This window comes from Oncorhynchus tshawytscha, linkage group LG15 (assembly GCF_018296145.1).
Source record: "Oncorhynchus tshawytscha isolate Ot180627B linkage group LG15, Otsh_v2.0, whole genome shotgun sequence".
In the NCBI taxonomy this organism is placed as follows: Eukaryota; Metazoa; Chordata; class Actinopteri; order Salmoniformes; family Salmonidae; genus Oncorhynchus; species Oncorhynchus tshawytscha.
Window position 1 is genome coordinate 29880487 of NC_056443.1, and position 19163 is coordinate 29899649.

A 19163-nucleotide genomic window follows, 5' to 3' on the forward strand; every position below is an offset into this window, starting at 1 on the left:
TGACGTGTGTGTGCGTGCGTGTGTGTGTGTGCGTGTGTGTGTGTTCGTGCGTGTGCGTGTGTGTGTGTGTGTTTGTGTGTGTGTGCGTTTGTGTGTGTGTGCGTGTGTATGTGTGCATGTGTGTGTGCGTGTGTATGTGTGTGCGTGTGTATGTGTGCATGTGTGCGTGCGTGTGTGTGTGTGCGTGTGTATGTGTGCATGTGTGTGTGTGTGTGTGTGCGTGTTGTGTGCATGTGTGTGTGCGTTTGTATGTGTGCATGTGTGTGTGCATGTGTGTGTGCGTGTGCTCGAGCTGTGAATTCGGCAGCAGCAGAATGTACCATTTTACTCCATTGTAAGGGGGAAGGAGTAAGGTATTTAAGGGAGATTTCCTGTGTTTCCTCTGTGTCCCCCTCGGTTCGAAGCACATGGTTCTTTCCGCTTTCCAACCAAACGACAGTAAACAGTGCTCTCAGCCACCGTATCCTCACTCTCACCCCCCCTCTCTCCTCCCTACCCCCGTTGCGTGATTAGTGGGGAAGTCTTGTATTTGGGATAACTGACAGACAGATCCAAACCTGAAGCTTCCCACAGCAGCTGGATCTCTGTCTCTCTTATTCTCTCTCTCTGCCTGTCAGCTTACCTCTGGTGGTGTGTATCAGACACGCCCCCTCCTCTTGCTCTCTCTCTCTCTCTCTCTCTCTCTCTCTCTCTCTCTCTCTCCCTATCTATCTATATCTCCCTCTTTCTATCCACACACAAACACACAGTCCAAACATCAGATGCAGAGTTCCGGGGAGTGGGGCTCTGAATGTAGATCAGGACCAGTTCATATGTGGTGGTGGTTGTAGCTGGAGGCATAGAGGACTAGTGGCTGCACCTCTCTCTTTCTCTCTTCTTTCCTTCCTCCTCCTCTGCTTTCCCGCAGAGTTGTGGGAGCAGACGGCTCGGCTCCAACGTCTTCCTGCTCTCGGCGCAAAGTCACCCGCTGGGAATCAATTTATTTTAACCCTTCGCTGGCGCTACTGCTCTTTGGGACTCTGGGAGTCTTTGGGGGAATTTTAAAGGAGGTTTGGGTTGATTTTGTCTGGAATCACTGTAGTAGGAGGTAGCAGGCAGCCATGGCGCACGCCGCTGCCCACATTAAGAAGTCCAGAGTGGAGCTGGTGGAGCAGCAGGGTCCTGACCTGAAGGCTCTAGAGAAAGCCCGTCAGAGGAGGATACGTTCCCGGGAACGGGCCGAGCGCAAACGCAAGGTATGTGGATAGACAGCTCGGTACCCATAATGCTTTGCCTTCACCTGCCCATTCTCACATCCAACACCTCCTGATCATTACCTTCCACACAGTCACATACCTTCTCACCCCGTAATCAACCACAGCATCCAGGTATGCGGAGAAATACCCATCTTCCATCATTCCGCCCATCTTCCATGTCTAAACCACCATCTACACCACCACCACCATCTAATCCTACACCACCACCACTATCTACAACACCACCACCATCTACACCACCACCACCATCTACACCTCCACCACCACCACTATCTACACCACCACTATCTACAACACCACCACCATCTACTACACCACCATCTACACCAACACTATCTATACCACCACCACCATCTACAACACCACCACCAAATAGACCACCACAATCTTCACCACCATCTTAAACACTACCACCACTACCACCACCATATACACAAACCTCTACACCACTTCCACCATCTACACCACCATCTACACCACCACCATCTTCACCAGCAACACCATCTACACCTCCACCAACTACAGCACCACCACTAACTACACCACTACTATCTACACCACCACTACCTCCACCATCTACACCACCGCCACCACCTACACCACCACACCTACACCACCACACCTACACCACCATCTACACCATCATCTACACCACCACCACCATGTACACCACCACCACCACCATCTACACCATCACCACCATCTACAACACCACCACCAAATGCACCACCACAATCTTCACCACCATCTTAAACACCACCACCACTACCACCATCTACACCACCAACACTATCTACACCACCACCACCACCACCACCATCTACACCACCATCTACACAACCACCACTACCATCTACATCACCACCACCATCTACACCTCCACCACCACCACTATCTACACCACCACTATCTATACCACCACCACCATCTACACCACTACCACCACCATCACAATCTACACCACCAATATCTACACCACCACCATCTACACCACCACAAACATCTAGACCACCACCATCTACACCACTACAACATCTACACCACCACCACCACCTTCTACACCACCATCTACACCATCATCTACAACACCACCACTTTATACACCACCATCTTCACCACCATCTTAAACACCACCACCACTACACCAACATCTACATGAACATCTACACCACTACCTCCATCTACACCACCAACACTATCTACACCACCACCAACTACACCACCACCACCACCATCTACACCACCATCTACATCACCACCACAACCATCTACACCACCACCATCTTCACCAGCAACACCATCTACACCTCCACCACCACCAACTACAGCACCACCACTATCTACACCACCACCACCTCCACCATCTACACCACCAACATCTACACCACCACCATTCAACACCAACACCATCTTCACCACCATCTACACCACCACCATCTACACCACCACCACCACCATATACACCACCAACACTATATACACCACCAACACTATCTACACCACCACCATCTACACCACTACCACCATCTACACCACCACTACCACCACCACCACCATCTACACCACCACCACCATTTACACAGCCACTATCTGCATCATCAGCATCTACACCAGCATCTACACCACCACCACCATCTATACCACCACCACCATCTATACCACCACCACCATCTACACCACCACCGTCTACACCACCACCATCTACATCATCACCACCAGCCTCTACACCACCACTATCTACACCACCACCACCATTTACACCACCGCCACCATCTATACCACCATCAACACCACCACCACCATCAACACCACCACCATCTACACCACAACTACCACCATCTAGACCACCACCATCTACACCACTACAACATCTACACCACTACAACATCTACACCACCACCACCATCTACACCATCACCAACATCTACAACACCACCACCAAATACACCACCACAATCTTCACGACCATCTACAACGCCACCGGCATCTACACCACCACAATCTACACCACCACCACCACCATCTTTACCATCTACACCACCACCATCTACACCACCACCAGTACCATCTACACCACCACAATCTACACCACCATCTACAATGCCACCACCATCTACACCGCCACAATCTACACCACCACCACCACCATCTTTACCATCTACACCACCACCATCTACACCACCACCAGTACCATCTACACCACCACAATCTACACCACCATCTACAATGCCACCACCATCTACACCGCCACAATCTACACCACCACCACCACCATCTTTACCATCTACACCACCACCATCTACACCACCACCATCTTCACCACCACCAGTACCAGCTACACCACCACAATCTACACCACCACCATCTACACCACCAGTACCATCTACACCACCACCAGTACCATCTACACCACCACAATCTTCACGACCATCTACAACACCACCGGCATCTACACCACCACAATCTACACCACCACCACCACCATCTTTACCATCTACACCACCACTATCTACACCACCACCACCATCTACACTGCCACAATCTACACCACCACCACCACCACCATCTTTACCATCTACACCACCACTATCTACACCACCACCACCATTTACACCACCGCCACCATCTATACCACCATCAACACCATCAACACCACCACCATCTACACCACCACCACCACCAGTACCATCTACACCACCACCATCTACACCACCACCACCATCTACACCACCACCACCTTCTTCTCCACCACCACATCTACATCACAATCTACACCACCATCTACAATGCCATCACCATCTACACCACCACCACCATTTTACCATCTACACCACCACCATCTACACCACTACCACCACCATCTACACCACCACCAGTACCATCTACACCACCACCACCTTCTCCACCACCACATCTACACCACCACCATCTACATCACAATCTACACCTCCATCTTCAACGTCACCACCATCTACAACGCCACCATCACCTACACCACCATCATAATTTACACCACCATCTACACCACCACCACCACCATCTACACCACCACCAGCATCTACACCACCACCATCTACACCACCACCACAATTTACACCACCACCAGCATCTATACCACCACCAGCATCTACACCACCACACCCACTGCTTAGCTAACCACATTTAAAGGACGAGGAATACCCATTCTTAAGCTGCCATCTCTCCAACCATCAGCACCACCATTCAAGAGTCAGAAGTTCACCACCATCTCTGAATGTACTACCCTTCCCACATATCCATGCTCAGAAAGGTGCCCATCTCTGCCCATGGACAGGCATCCTCCCTAGGCATCCTCCTCTGGCACACAGAGAACAACGATGCTGCAATCAGCCTGTGCTATAGTCCTTGTGCATTGCCAGTGAGTCTACACAGAACCTTTCTACACCCCAGGCTGATTGCAGCATAGATTCATTATTCTCTGTGTAGTACATACATATATATGTGTTGAGGGACTACCTGGTGTTCCAGTACATGATGTGCCGAGGGACTACCTGGTGTTCCAGTACATGATGTGTTGAGGGACTACCTGGTGTTCCAGTACATGATGTGCCGAGGGACTACCTGGTGTTCCAGTACATGATGTGTTGAGGGACTACCTGGTGTTCCAGTACATGATGTGCCGAGGGACTACCTGGTGTTCCAGTACATGATGTGCCAGAGGGACTACCTGGTGTTCCAGTACATGATGTGCCGAGGGACTACCTGGTGTTCCAGTACATGATGATGTGCCGAGGGACTACCTGGTGTTCCAGTACATGATGTGCCGAGGGAGTACTGATGTGCCGAGGGACTACCTGGTGTACATGATCCAGGGACTACCTGGTGTTCCAGTGATGTGCCGAGGGACTACCTGGTGTTCCAGTACATGATGTGCCGAGGGACTACCTGGTGTTCCAGTACATGATGTGTTGAGGGACTACCTGGTGTTCCAGTACATGATGTGCCGAGGGACTACCTGGTGTTCCAGTACATGATGTGTTGTGGGACTACCTGGTACCTGGTGTTCCAGCACATGATGTGTTTACCTTATTGACTGGGATGTCCTGTGGTGCTCAGTGTGACACAACTGGGTCACACTGTTTGTGTGTTTGTCTGTGTGTGCGTGTGTGTGTCTTTTTCTGTTTCTACCCTAACACACAGTGTCCATAGACAGATGAATGACTGTTCTGCTGTGTCTAAGGAGATTAATGCAGCAGTATTGGAAAATAACACCTGCTCACATATCAAGTCATTACTGTGAACACAGTGTGAGCTATTGTGAACCACACCTTATTTTGAGCCGGCGTTGCCTTGGCCACTGGCATGGTGTGACATTTGTGTGTTCGCTGAAGCATTACTATACTGAGTGGTGTGGTTGTCCAATTGATGAAGCCAAAATAACAAAGAGAACAGCAACATACATGGATAGGCTAACCACCCAGTAGAGTACTCTAAACCAGACGATACACTCTGCATGTCAGAACGAACCCTTAGGCTACTTTGTTCTACGTTCTAACCAGCATCAATCCAGTCGTCAGATTTAGACACAGGGCCCTTTTACCTGCTGGGGAGATTTGCTGCGTGTTGTTTTTGTGTTTGTATTTGGTTGTCCCCCTCTGTGCTACTGTTATTCACTGGAGTCACAGCAGATTAGGATGACTGGGATCATCGGTCTGCTCTCTCTGATGTGGTGAACACTACAGTCCTAGAAGATATATTTGTATATCGCATTTTTGGGGTTGGGGAACAACCGCCAAGTGCTCTGCCTTAAACAATTGACCTCATGTCAGTTCGGTCAAGATGGAAACAGAACTAGGGTTTGCCCTAATGTCCACACTAGCATATCACTGAGTATGAACTATGAAGCAATAAGCATGCATTCTAAGTAGTGTGCTAGTATGGACATTGGAACTTGTCTGTTTGAAGCGCTTCAAAGTCACAGGAGTTGAGGGGGATAGACCAGGGCTGTCAAACGTATTTTCCCCACAGGCCGCATTCGGTCTTTGCCGAGGTATGGAGGGCCGTACTGAAAATGGATCCGTTGCTTTTACAGTTTTTGATGCTCCCTGACTGTGTAGCTTTAGTTTTGACGACTGTTATCAAGTTGTACACAGTGACGAGACTATAAATGACTGTTATCAAGCTGGACACAGTGAAGAGACTATAAATGACTGTTATCAAGCTGGACACAGTGAAGAGACTATAAATGACTGTTATCAAGCTGGACACAGTGAAGAGACTATAAATACAATAAATCTACTACTTTGCATTATGAGCATCACACACGTTATTTCTGAGTATAGTACACTAAGTTCATCCGGCAGTGGTCTGCCACATTATACAGTGTGAATAGGAGACAAAATATGAGTACTTAGCATCAGATCAATATTCCTGTGGCCTTTCTGTGTCTGGAGAGGGAGAGGGGGATCAGAGTAGAGGAGGAGGGAAGCAGGGGTCTCCCAATGATCAACTGGGAGACCACTCAATACCCCCCTCTGTCCCTCTCATTCTCTCTCTCTCTCTCTCTCTCTCTCTCTTTCTCTCCCCTCCCCACATAAACACATGTCCTTCGGGATATGAATAGTTTAATGCATCACCAGTCTCTAAGCAGACTGTCACCTCTCAGTGTAATATCTTTATAGGGCTCTGTCTCCATCTCTGTTGCCAACTAGTACAACGACCAGATGTTGTCATTGTGAGAGCAATGGCTGTCCTTTTATTCATGAAACTATGTGTCCAGACTCAACTACTGAACCGGAGATCATGCCCCTTCATCACCTCTCTGACCTGTACTGGCAGCGGTGTGACAAGCCCAGTGCTTTATCTCTTAGTCTGGTGCAGGCATGTGCGACCCGTCACATTTTTAGCTAAAGGAAATGAATAAAATGTATCAATATTTTTTGTATGTTATATTCTATATTTTTTTCCATGTTATTTTGACATTAGTATGTGTCACATATCAGTTTGCAAACAATGTAAATATATATATTTTTTTTAATTATTATTATTTTTTTTACAAATCATTGAGTTAATAAAGCCGCATACAAACATGGTTTATTTTTTACTTTCTTGAGTAAGGCAGGTTCAAAATACAGGTGTTTCATCCTAGCTCAGTGCTTTCTGTGGTGGTGGGGCAGCCAGTGGAAAAAAATATGGAGAGTAGGGGGTTGGTAATGTTCTCTAGTTGCGCCGTGATTGGCTCAGTGTTCTGTCACTCATGGGGACACTACGTCACCGCCAAGTCTAAGGGTAGAGCTCGAAAATTCAAGCCCCTTGGGTCCTGCCATAGAGTTACATTAGAAGTGCCCATCCAAGAAGGCTCAAGGTCATTGGCAGCAGATAAAATGATGTCAAATCACGTTATATCTACAGTAGCTTTGATTGGACTGATCATGTCAACATTATACTTTCAAAATCTTAGCTAGCAGTCATCATCATAAATCAAGTTGACAATCTACTGGCAAATCATTTTAATAATTTTCATATGAAGAGAAATAATGAAGAGAAATTAAAGATAAAACGTATTTGTGCTCATCAGCCATTGGACATAAACATTACACAACAAGTTGTACATCTCAAATTCAACAATGGTCTGGAAGGAATCAGTGGCTACCTACAAGCATTGCAAAGCATTCATTAGCCTGCTATTCAGTGCAGTGGCTGTGTCGTACAAGTCTGGGTTTAAGGGTCTCTTTTCCAAGCTTAAAATTATAAGCATTCAACATTGGCCATGCTGTCAATCCAACATGATTTCTGCCACGCACAAAACAACTGTAAACTCGCAACTGGGAAATCTGACTTCGGTGAGTTCAAGACAACTGGGAACTCGGGGAAAAAACGAGCTCCGACTGGGAAAATACGTTTTGAAAGGTCATCCAACTCGGAATTGTAAGTCAGGAACTCGGGCCTCTTTCTAGAACTACGACTTGAAGATCACTGACGTCCTCATGATTCAACCTTGTTTTTTTCCCCGATTTCCCAGTTGTCTTCGCCTACTGTTCTGACTTGGTAGTGCACATGTAACCTGTTTTAGAGAAATGTAGTCATTGAATATTGTAAGAGCTTTCATTGTCTGCTTATATGCCCCCTTTTATTTATTGTACGGTTCTGACTTGATGTACATGTTCTGAATTCTGTCACTGTACATTTCAAAAGTGGTGAACAAATAGTTATATTGACTAGTCCGTCCTAGCGCACTCATTAATGTCTTAATGGAAATGACGGATTGCCTCTTATCCGCTTGTCGTCCACTTATGCCAGAATTTGTACATCTCAATTGTCAGAAGAAACCACATTTGTTTAAGCAAGTCAGCCATATCAGCTGTGTTTTTTTTAAAAGGCAGTAAACGAGGCTGAATGAACTGTTTTGCTGCCAGACAAGGCTCCGCTGATAGCCAGGTGTAGCAGTGGTAAGCTGTTGGGACTGCTGTTGGGACTCCCCTTTTGGGACAGCTTTATGTAGACCCTAACAGTTTGTGGGCACCGTTTGTCACCGTTATAGTGCAATTCATGTATTGTTTAGTGTTGTGTTGTGTAGTGGCTTTGCTGGCATGCCTCCCCATTTTTGTTTGCCCCACCAATATTGACATGCTAAAATCGCCACGGGGTGCAGGACAGAAGATGTATGTTGTAATTGCATCACTGAGGGCTTAACCAAAGTAAACACTATCCTGTCCAACAGGGGGAAGGGAAAAAAATTGAGATTCAGTGAAAAACATCCTGTCTCCCATCTGTGTGTTTTGGCCAGGAGGCCCGGTCCTCTCTCACCATGCTAGTGTAGCTATGTATTCAGATTCAGAAAAGTTTCATATCCTCGAAGAGGCAATTCATCTTGCAGCAGTCATAAAACATATAACATCTCAAAAATAAAATACCAAAGGATATTTACAAATAATTAGGCAGGTTAAGTACAAGTCCATAGTGCAAGTGCAGTTAGTCCAACATTTGTTGAGCTGCAGAATTGCATTCGGAATAAAAGTCTTGGCCCTATGTGTTTTATACCTTAGGTAGTCTGTACAGGTGTCCAGAGGGAAGGAGCTGGACTTCAGAGTGGAGTGGATGGGAAGAGTCAAAAACTATTTTATTGGCCTTATACTGTAGAGGGTAGTTCTTGCTGTTGCTGCCCCATGATTTTTCCACAAGTCCTGACTATCTTGCCCAACCTATTTTTCTGTGCAACCTTGATATTCCCAATCCAGCAGGTCAAGCAGTAGGATAGAATTCTCTCAATGAATTATTTATAAAAGAGAACCATGATGGTTAGATCAGCATTAAAAAAAGTGCAGTTTTCATAGGATGTACAGTCTCTGTTGGGCTTTCTTAATAATAGTGTCTGTACACTGATCCCAGGACAGCTTGTTGTTAATGACTAGCCCAAGGTGTTTGTTCTCCTCCACTATTTCTCACCTTTTATCAGTGATGGTTTGTGCATGGTAGTGTTCCTTCGAAAGTCATTCACCATGCCCTTTGTTCTTGATGTATTTAATATTAGATGGGATGACTCACACCAGACAGTAAAATCATTCAGAGCCGGTCCGTGCTCCATCTCATCCCCTTTGAGAAGACTGACCAAAGCAATATCGTCAGCATATTTGACCAGGTGGCGCCCTGGGAACCGGCTCCGGCATCTGTCTGTATACAGTATGTATAGTACTGGTGAAAGAACACTGCCCTGTGGGGTTCCAACTGAAGTAGTGTGCACCTCAGAGAGTATGTTGCCAACTCGTACCTGCTGAGACCTATCAGTTAGGAAGTTGGTGATTCATGTGATAAGCACAGCATCAAGTCCGAAGTCTCCTCTCAGTCTGTCCGCGAGGACCAACAGATTGATTGTGTTAAATGCTGAGGAGGAATCTGCAAACATGGTACACACAATGGTTTTACTGCCCTCCAAATGCATGTACAACAGATGTGAGAGCGAGAGGATGGCATCATCAGTCCCTCTCTCTGTAAAAGGATGAATGCAAATTGGAGGGGGTCAAGAAGGTGTCAGGTGGTGTTGATTATGTATGCCTTGATGATCTTTTCAAGAGATTTGTGTGGAAAGTGTCCTCTATGTGTGGAAGGGGAAAAGGTAACCAAAGCTAGGAAATTATGGTTATTTCTAACCAAATAGCTGATGGTATCATGACAGTGACAGGAAGTCAGTGGTCATAAGCTGACATCAGTTCGCATGACTAGTTGTGACATCAGTTGTTTCGGTCATTTCTGGGAGCTGCCATCACCCTTTTTTTAAAATATACTACAAGCAATCCATTTTTACTTACTTTCTGAGTTTATATTCCATTCCACCCCTTTTGTGTGTTGTTACCCAGTTGTGCGATGGGCCAAGTTGGGGTACTTTGAGTGTACACATCCAGTGTTAATCCTCACAGTTTGAGTTTACACGTTCCCTCCCTGCATCAGTGTACTATGGTCACCCACTGACAGAGTGCATCAGGGCTGCTCTGCAGTGCACTATCTCACGGTGTACTAATAACACACAGGAGTGAGATTACACTAAAAGTTCTCCCTGACATAGAGGTGCAGGTTTCTCATAAATGTTGAGGATTTTCAGTGGTTGTTGTTTCCGTGGGTCACACAAAGCTAAATTAGCATGACACGAGCTGAATTGAATGTAAAAGACTGTGAGAATAAAACATTTGTGATACGCTCAGTGCTCCTTTGACATTTCACAGAGATACTCTTGTTTTTGTGAGAAATCTTCAAAAAAGAGAACAAATTGTAGATTAATATAAAAAATGTATACTAATATATGAAAATACTACATGTCATGTCTCAAAATCGTCATCTATCTTACATTTATATTATTTTATGTCCTGCGGTTTCAAGAAGAAAGATGACAAGTTCTACAGGAAACTGAGCCTGTCAGGTAGTAGCCTTACTTCTTGCACAGAATCCAACCTAGCGATGCAATATTCCTGATTTTTGACCACATTTTTTCTCTGGCCTCCTTCGATTTAGTCATCCTAATTCTGGCCATCCTACAAGTGTAAAAACATAGGATAATCCAAATACGGTGTTACGTGACAAATAAACCTTGATTTGATAGAGACATGAGGTTTGGACCGTTGGTTTTCTTAGAGGATTATCTACACAGCTAACATATATTACCCATTGGTCAAAATATGTGTTTTTGATTGGACACCCTATCCTATGCGTTCATGGATTTTGGGACCGATACACGTTTTGTGGACGGATTGAAGAGAACCAGGGATTGGGACACCACTGCTGTGCTTACCCCAGCAAACTGGACCTGTGCTGGGTAGAGGGACCAGGATTTTGGCCTGGATGTGGAGATCTGGAGGATGACAGGGAGATGTCCTTGGTAAAAGCTGTGCTGATGAATAATTGAACAGTGTGTCTGTCCTCAGACGGCGACACAGCAACACAGACTACAATCTTCTTTGATGCATTACTAAGTGAGTGGTGGTACATCCAGCAGTTGCCATACCAGGCCGAGCAGTTGCCATACCAGGCCGAGCAGTTGCCATACCAGGCCGAGCAGTTGCCATACCAGGCAGTGATGCAACCCGTCAGGATGCTCTCGATGGTGCAGCTGTAGAACCTTTTGAGGATCTGAGGACCCATGCCAAATCTTTTCAGTCTCCTGATGGGGAATAGGTTTTGCCGTGTCCTCTTCACGACTGTCTTGGTGTGCTTGAACCATGTTTGTTTGTTGGTGATGTGGACACCAAGGAACTTAAAGCTCTCAACCTGCTCCACTACAGAATGGGGGGGGTGGCGTGCTCGGTCCTCCTAATGTTCATCTACTCATGCACATTCACTTACTGTACCATCGGTTATTACTGAAGACTGAGGTACGGTATCAGTGGTGGCTGGTGGCACTTTAAATGGGGAGGATGAACTGATAGTATTGGCTGGAATGGACTGAATGGAATGGTTTAAACACATCAAACACATGGATGAGTTTGATACCATTCCATTCAGTCCATTCCATCCATTATTACGAGCCGTCCTCCCCTCACCTGCCTCCTGTGTATGATATGTATGCTTATACAAGACAAAGGCTCTGCAAATATTGTACATTTTGGGTGATCGGCTAAAATGGCTAGAACTGATAGAGCGAGAGAGATATAATTTATCTAAGCCACGCTCTCTCACTACACTCTGCCTCCCACCTTCCTGCCCTCTCCTTCCTCCTCCATTTAAACTCCTGTGGATTAGTGTACAGTATGTGGATGTACCCTATGTAGTTCAAAGTGTGTCTGCCGGTATTTCAAGTACTGCAGCTACAGTAAACCGTAAAGAGGTTGGATATCGGATTTCTCTCTGAACTAGTGGAATGTACTGTTGTATTTGATTTGAACTTGTTTGACAGCTTAGATCACATGATTCATGTGTATTTGGTGAGTTTTAGATACAGTATTAGAATTCTCTGTATTTTCATCACTGCGAGTTTGTCAAAAAATCCAGAATTTATTTAGTCGTAGTAATCAGTTTTCTGTCTAGATGTGGTGTGACTACTGGTTTATGGTTCTACTGTATACCATGTTTTGCTCTTAACGGGGATTGGGGAAATCCAGAATTACAGTCTTAATTTATTACAGTCTAAGTGACCATGGTAACCAAAGGGGAATCATGTAGAGTATGTCACAGACAAAGATGATTGTATTGCCATTTTGAAATCTGAATCTGACTTCTACAGAGTCTTCTACAAAGTCTTCTACAGAGTCTTCTACAGTCTTCCACAGAGTCTTCCACAGAGTCTTCCACAGAGTCTTCCACAGAGTCTTCCACAGAGTTTTCCACAGAGTCTTCCACAGAGTCTTCCACAGAGTCTTCCACAGAGTCTTCCACAGAGTGGACATGCACTGAAATAAGTCTGCTCTTCATCAGTGTTGTGGAGAGAAAGAGAGAAAAAGGATATCATGATGTTGTATTGTCACATGCAGTGCAGTGAAATGTGTTGTTTTACAGGTTCAGCCATAGTAGTACAGCGCCCCTGGAGCAAATTAAGATTCAGTGCCTTGCTCGAGGGCACATAGACAGATCGCTCACCTTGTTGGCTCAGGTATTCGAACCAGCAACCTTTCGGTTACTGGCCCAATGCTCTAACCACTTGGCTAACAGCAATCCAAGACAAGGGGTATCAATAATGAAATGCAGAAAAGCGAGGGAGGTAGAAAGAGCTGGAGGGATGGTGAGAGAACCTAGAGAGAAATGTGAGCGGGGTGTTGATTGGATTTTTACTGCCAGGGTCCAAATTACGGGGTCGAACCACAGGTAGAACCAGCTAGGTCTGATATGTGTAATATTGTTGCTAGCTGCTACTCCCAACCAGCAGTGTGGTATTCATATGAGTCATCCGTTTATCTTTGTCCATTTGTGATCACTGAATATTGATGTTTCTAAGTACTAAGCATTTATCCATACCATCCATCTGTGCAAGAACATCGGTACTTAACGCAAAGTCTCCACTTGGTCTCCTTGAAGAGCTACATTAAGTCACTGTTATGTGGGTGTCCCGACAGCTATTTCCAGCAAGGTTCAGCATCTCAACACGCAGTCCGTAGTGCTTCTCCAGTCTGCAGTGTGTTCGCTTGGTAAGGTGTCGTGATAAACTGTGTGCCAGGGATATCTGGTGGTGAGATTAACGTCTCACCAATTAAAATGACCCAGTGACTTCAGTCTCTGTTTAATTTACCCCGCTGGTCCCAGGCCAGGATCTAGGGCTGTTTTTGGGACAAACACAGATTCCCTGTCAATACTATTGGTCCACACACTACAGAGTATTGGACTCCACACTGTGTTCAGCTGCAGAGACCTTGGGTCGGAGGGAAGGGTAGCTCTTGTCGGGGGGTTCAGGTGAAGGGGATGCAGATTACATGGCTGACGGATGATTCAGGATTCACAGTTTTTGGGACCATGAGAAGGGTGAGGGATGTTTGTCTTCAGTGTTTAGGTATGTGTTCAGAGGCCATTTTGATGTTGTGATGACTGAGTGATTGGGTTTCAGATTTGTTTAGCCCCAAAAACCCTTTGTGTTTTTGTTTTGACTGAATTGGGTATTTGAGGAGTTGGGTTCAGCACATTGTAACATTGAATGCATATCAGGGTTACCCTGACTCAGTTCTCTCTCAGTTTCCACCGATCTCCATTCCCTTTGACCCTGTGCTGGATTGACTTCTCCGCCCCAATTGACGTCCTCACTGACGTCTGGATATATGATGAGTAGCTGTAGGACAACCTCACAGAGAGCCTTCGGACTTTCATTCTGTTCCCTCTCTCTTTCTCTTTTTCTAATTTTATTTTTGGGGATGGAAAACAAGGCTATTTCTTGGCAAACTACAACTGTAGTGCTGCTGGTTCTTGTAGTTTATATTAGAAGTTCCAGAAGTACTGTGGTGGATGGTTCCAGAAGTACTGTGGTGGATTTTATTTTATTTTTTATTTTTTTGACACACTGAATTCTGTCTGCAAAGTAGTTTAAAAAACCAAGGCCATTGAGTCTGCCGATAAGAATACGGTGATTGACAGAGTCGAAAGCCTTGGCCAGGTAGATGAAGACGGCTGCACAGTATTGTCTTTTATCAATGGCGTTTATGTGGATGGTTCCATGAGGACTGTGGTGGATGGTTCCAGGAGGACTGTGGTGGATGGTTCCAGGAGGACTGTGGTGGATGGTTCCAGGAGGACTGTGGTGGATGGTTCCAGGAGGACTGTGGTGGATGGTTCCAGAAGTACTGTGGTGGATGGTTCCAGGAGGACTGTGGTGGATGGTTCCAGAAGGACTGTGGTGGATGGTTCCAGGAGGACTGTGGTGGATGTGATTGAAAGAGATGAACATCAAGATAGAGGGAGTGGCACACTTGAATTTTGCTAGTTTCGGAAAACATTCTGAGACATTCCTTTTTCACTATTGTAGCTTTCTGCCTCATCACTGTGTATATTATTATTATGTTTTGGTGCTTTTTACCACTTTTCTCCTCAATTCCGTGATATTCAATTGGTAGTTACAGTCTTGTCCCATTGCTGCAACTCCAGTACAGACTAGGGAGATGCGAAGGTCGAGAGCCATGAATCCTCCGAAACACGACCCTGCCAAGCCGCACTGCTCGCTTAACCGGGAAGCCAGCCGCTCCAATGTGTCGGAGATAATGCTGTACAACTGGCGACCATGTCAGCATGCATGCGTCCGGCCCGCCACAGGAGTCGCTAAATCGCGATGCGACAAGGACATCCTGGCCGGCAAAACCCTCTCCTAATCAGGATGACGCTGGGCCAATTGTACATCTCCTCATAGGTCTCCCAGTCTCGGCCGGCTGCGACACAGCCCGGGATTGAACCCAGAATCTGTAGTGACGCCTCAAGCACTGCGATGCAGTGCCTTAGACCTCAGTGCCACTCGAGAGGCCTCATCGCTGTGTTAGTCATATCCTGGTGTTACCTCTGTCTGTCGTCTGAGAGTTTAAACCGTTCCCGGCAGTTTTTTTATCCCTTTGAACAGCACAACTTGAATCATTAAAACAAGCACTTGGGCCTCCCGAGTGGTGCAGTGGTCTAAGGCACTGCATCGCTGTGCTAGCTGTGCCACTAGAGATTCTGGGTTCGAGTCCAGGCTCTGTCGTAGCCAACCGCAACCGAGAGACCCATGGGGCGGCGTACAATTGGTCCAGTGTCGTCCGGGTTAGGGGAGGGTTTGGCCGGCAAGGATGTTCTTGTCCCATCGCACACTAGGGACTCCTGTGGTGGGCCGGGCGCAGTGCATGCTGACACGGTCGCCAGGTGTACTATGTTTCCTCCGACACACTGGTGCGGTTGGTTTCAGGGTTTGGTGGGCATTGTGTCAAGAAGCAGTGCGACTTGGTTGGGTTGTGTTCCTGAGCACGCACGGCTCTCGACCTTCGCCTCTCCCGAGTCCGTACGGGAGTTGCAGCGACGAGACTGTACAGTGCCTTGCGAAAGTATTCGGCCCCCTTGAACTTTGCAACCTTTTGCCACATTTCAGGCTTCAAACATAAAGATATAAAACTGTATTTCTTTGTGAAGAATCAACAACAAGTGGGACACAATCATGAAGTGGAACGACATTTATTGGATATTTCAAACTTTTTTAACAAATCAAAAACTGAAAAATTGGGCGTGCAAAATTATTCAGCCCCCTTAAGTTAATACTTTGTAGCGCCACCTTTTGCTGCGATTACAGCTGTAAGTCGCTTGGGGTATGTCTCTATCAGTTTTGCACATCGAGAGACTGAATTTTTTTCATGGATTTGAGCATTTGTGAACAGCAGTTTTCAGTTCTTTCCACAGATTCTCTATTGGATTCAGGTCTGGACTTTGACTTGGCCATTCTAACACCTGGATATGTTTATTTTTGAACCATTCCATTGTAGATTTTGCTTTATGTTTTGGATCATTGTCTTGTTGGAAGACAAATCTCCATCCCAGTCTCAGGTCTTTTGCAGACTCCATCAGGTTTTCTTCCAGAATGGTCCTGTATTTGGCTCCATCCATCTTCCCATCAATTTTAACCATCTTCCCTGTCCCTGCTGAAGAAAAGCAGGCCCAAACCATGATGCTGCCACCACCATGTTTGACAGTGGGGATGGTGTGTTCAGGGTGATGAGCTGTGTTGCTTTTATGCCAAACATAACGTTTTGCATTGTTGCCAAAAAGTTCAATTTTGGTTTCATCTGACCAGAGCACCTTCTTCCACATGTTTGGTGTGTCTCCCAGGTGGCTTGTGGCAAACTTTAAACAACACTTTTTATGGATATCTTTAAGAAATGGCTTTCTTCTTGCCACTCTTCCATGAAGGCCAGATTTGTGCAATATACGACTGATTGTTGTCCTATGGACAGAGTCTCCCACCTCAGCTGTAGATCTCTGCAGTTCATCCAGAGTGATCATGGGCCTCTTGGCTGCATCTCTGATCAGTCTTCTCCTTGTATGAGCTGAAAGTTTAGAGGGACGGCCAAGTCTTGGTAGATTTGCAGTGGTCTGATACTCCTTCCATTTCAATATTATCGCTTGCACAGTGCTCCTTGGGATGTTTAAAGCTTGGGAAATCTTTTTGTATCCAAATCCGGCTTTAAACTTCTTCACAACAGTATCTCGGACCTGCCTGGTGTGTTCCTTGTTCTTCATGATGCTCTCTGCGCTTTTAACGGACCTCTGAGACTATCACAGTGCAGGTGCATTTATACGGAGACTTGATTACACACAGGTGGATTGTATTTATCATCATTAGTCATTTAGGTCAACATTGGATCATTCAGAGATCCTCACTGAACTTCTGGAGAGAGTTTGCTGCACTGAAAGTAAAGGGGCTGAATAATTTTGCACGCCCAATTTTTCAGTTTTTGATATGTTAAAAAAGTTTGAAATATCGAATAAATGTCGTTCCACTTCATGATTGTGTCCCACTTGTTATTGATTCTTCACAGAAAAATACAGTTTTATATCTTTATGTTTGAAGCCTGAAATGTGGCAAAAGGTCGCAAAGTTCAAGGGGGCCGAATACTTTCGCAAGGCACTGTAACTACCAATTGGACAACACGAAATTGGGGAGAAAAAGGGTTTAAAAAAATAAATAAATGTAATTCAAAAATACACTCACCTCACTCACCGGTGACATGATGTCAACTCTTGGGTACAGCTGTCGGTTATAAACAGCATGTGTAATGTCAAAGTCTTTTGCAGCGAGATAATTGGCAAATGGCTCGTCTGGTGGGGCTCTGTCGCCGTAATCCATAAAGATGATGAAAGGGGATGCAGTAGAATAGACACTACGGTAGATAGGCTTGTTAATAAAGGTAATCTTGTGTGATGTAGACAGACACAATATTGATATTAGCATTGGCTAACTATAATGGCTACTCTTCTTTGGCCCAACTGACCCTTCGCTAAGACTCGCCCCCCTTAGTTACTGTTGCAACCTCGGACAACATATTCACAGGAAGCCCAATTTACTGGTTCTAACCACTGGTGCAGTCCTCTCACAATGATTTCAAACTGTGTTTTTAATACTCAGACTACCCCTTGCTAATCAGGAGACTCTCAGGTATGTTGTAGTGGACTGTCATTTCAATTGCTTCACGGGAACCTGGTAAAAATTAAGGTTGTAGTGTTGCTCGCCACTGGAGGGCTCTGAATACACTGACAGCATGCAGCCAAAGTTACTAAACACTTTTGGAGCTAACTAGTGCTCTCTGAAATTGTATCCTGAAGTTGACAGCAGATGAGAGTTTTAATTATAACATGGCTAACTTAGCTAGCTAACATAAAAATAGAAGTTATATTAACTGACTAGCTAGCTAGCTAGCGTTAGCAACGTTGGGTGGTCAATAAAACAGAAATAGCTAGCTAACCAGCTGAGCTACCAAACAATGTAACAAAAGTTTAATTTCAGATTCGAGAAAATACTCCAACAGGCTTTGCATTTCAGGAACACTGTTCAATTATTTAGCCATTAAAAAAAATAAAACATTTGGATGAAAACTCTCAGTTTCGGCAATGCCCTCAATGGCTTTCATGCGTTTCAAACGCGAGCTTGTCCGAGGTGTTGGACTCATTGGAGCATTGCGATTGGCTGCCCAAAATTCTGGGGCAGGGCTTTGCGAAGGGTCAATTCTTTCTCTTACTGTATATGTGTCGTCTCGTGTGATATTGATATTAGCATCGGCCATCCATAATGGCTACTTTTCTCTGGCCCAATTCTCCCTCTTTGTATTTGTTGGCTGTCAATTGAGAGTGAAGCCATGGTCAACGCCAGATGAGTAACCATAGATTAACATCTTGTCTGGTCTGGTCTGATATAGCCAGGCAGCTGCCCGGTGGGGAGTTGTGGTTGGTTGAAAGGGGTCTCAATGAAGGGGGAAGGGGTTGGTTAAGCCGCTGAACCAAATCGACCCTAAATCTCCA

General features: G+C 45.6%; 1 protein-coding gene across 1 annotated transcript in view; it reads left to right on the forward strand.

Moving 5' to 3' along the window:
* Positions 1–413: 413 nt before the first annotated feature.
* The window catches only part of LOC112214895 (ankyrin-2-like), a 192760-nt gene continuing 174010 nt past the window's right edge, over positions 414–19163 (forward strand). The window contains 1 exon segment of the mRNA XM_042298414.1: positions 414–1235. Within this exon segment, the coding sequence (XP_042154348.1) occupies positions 1101–1235 (135 nt within the window). The 5' untranslated portion in view covers positions 414–1100.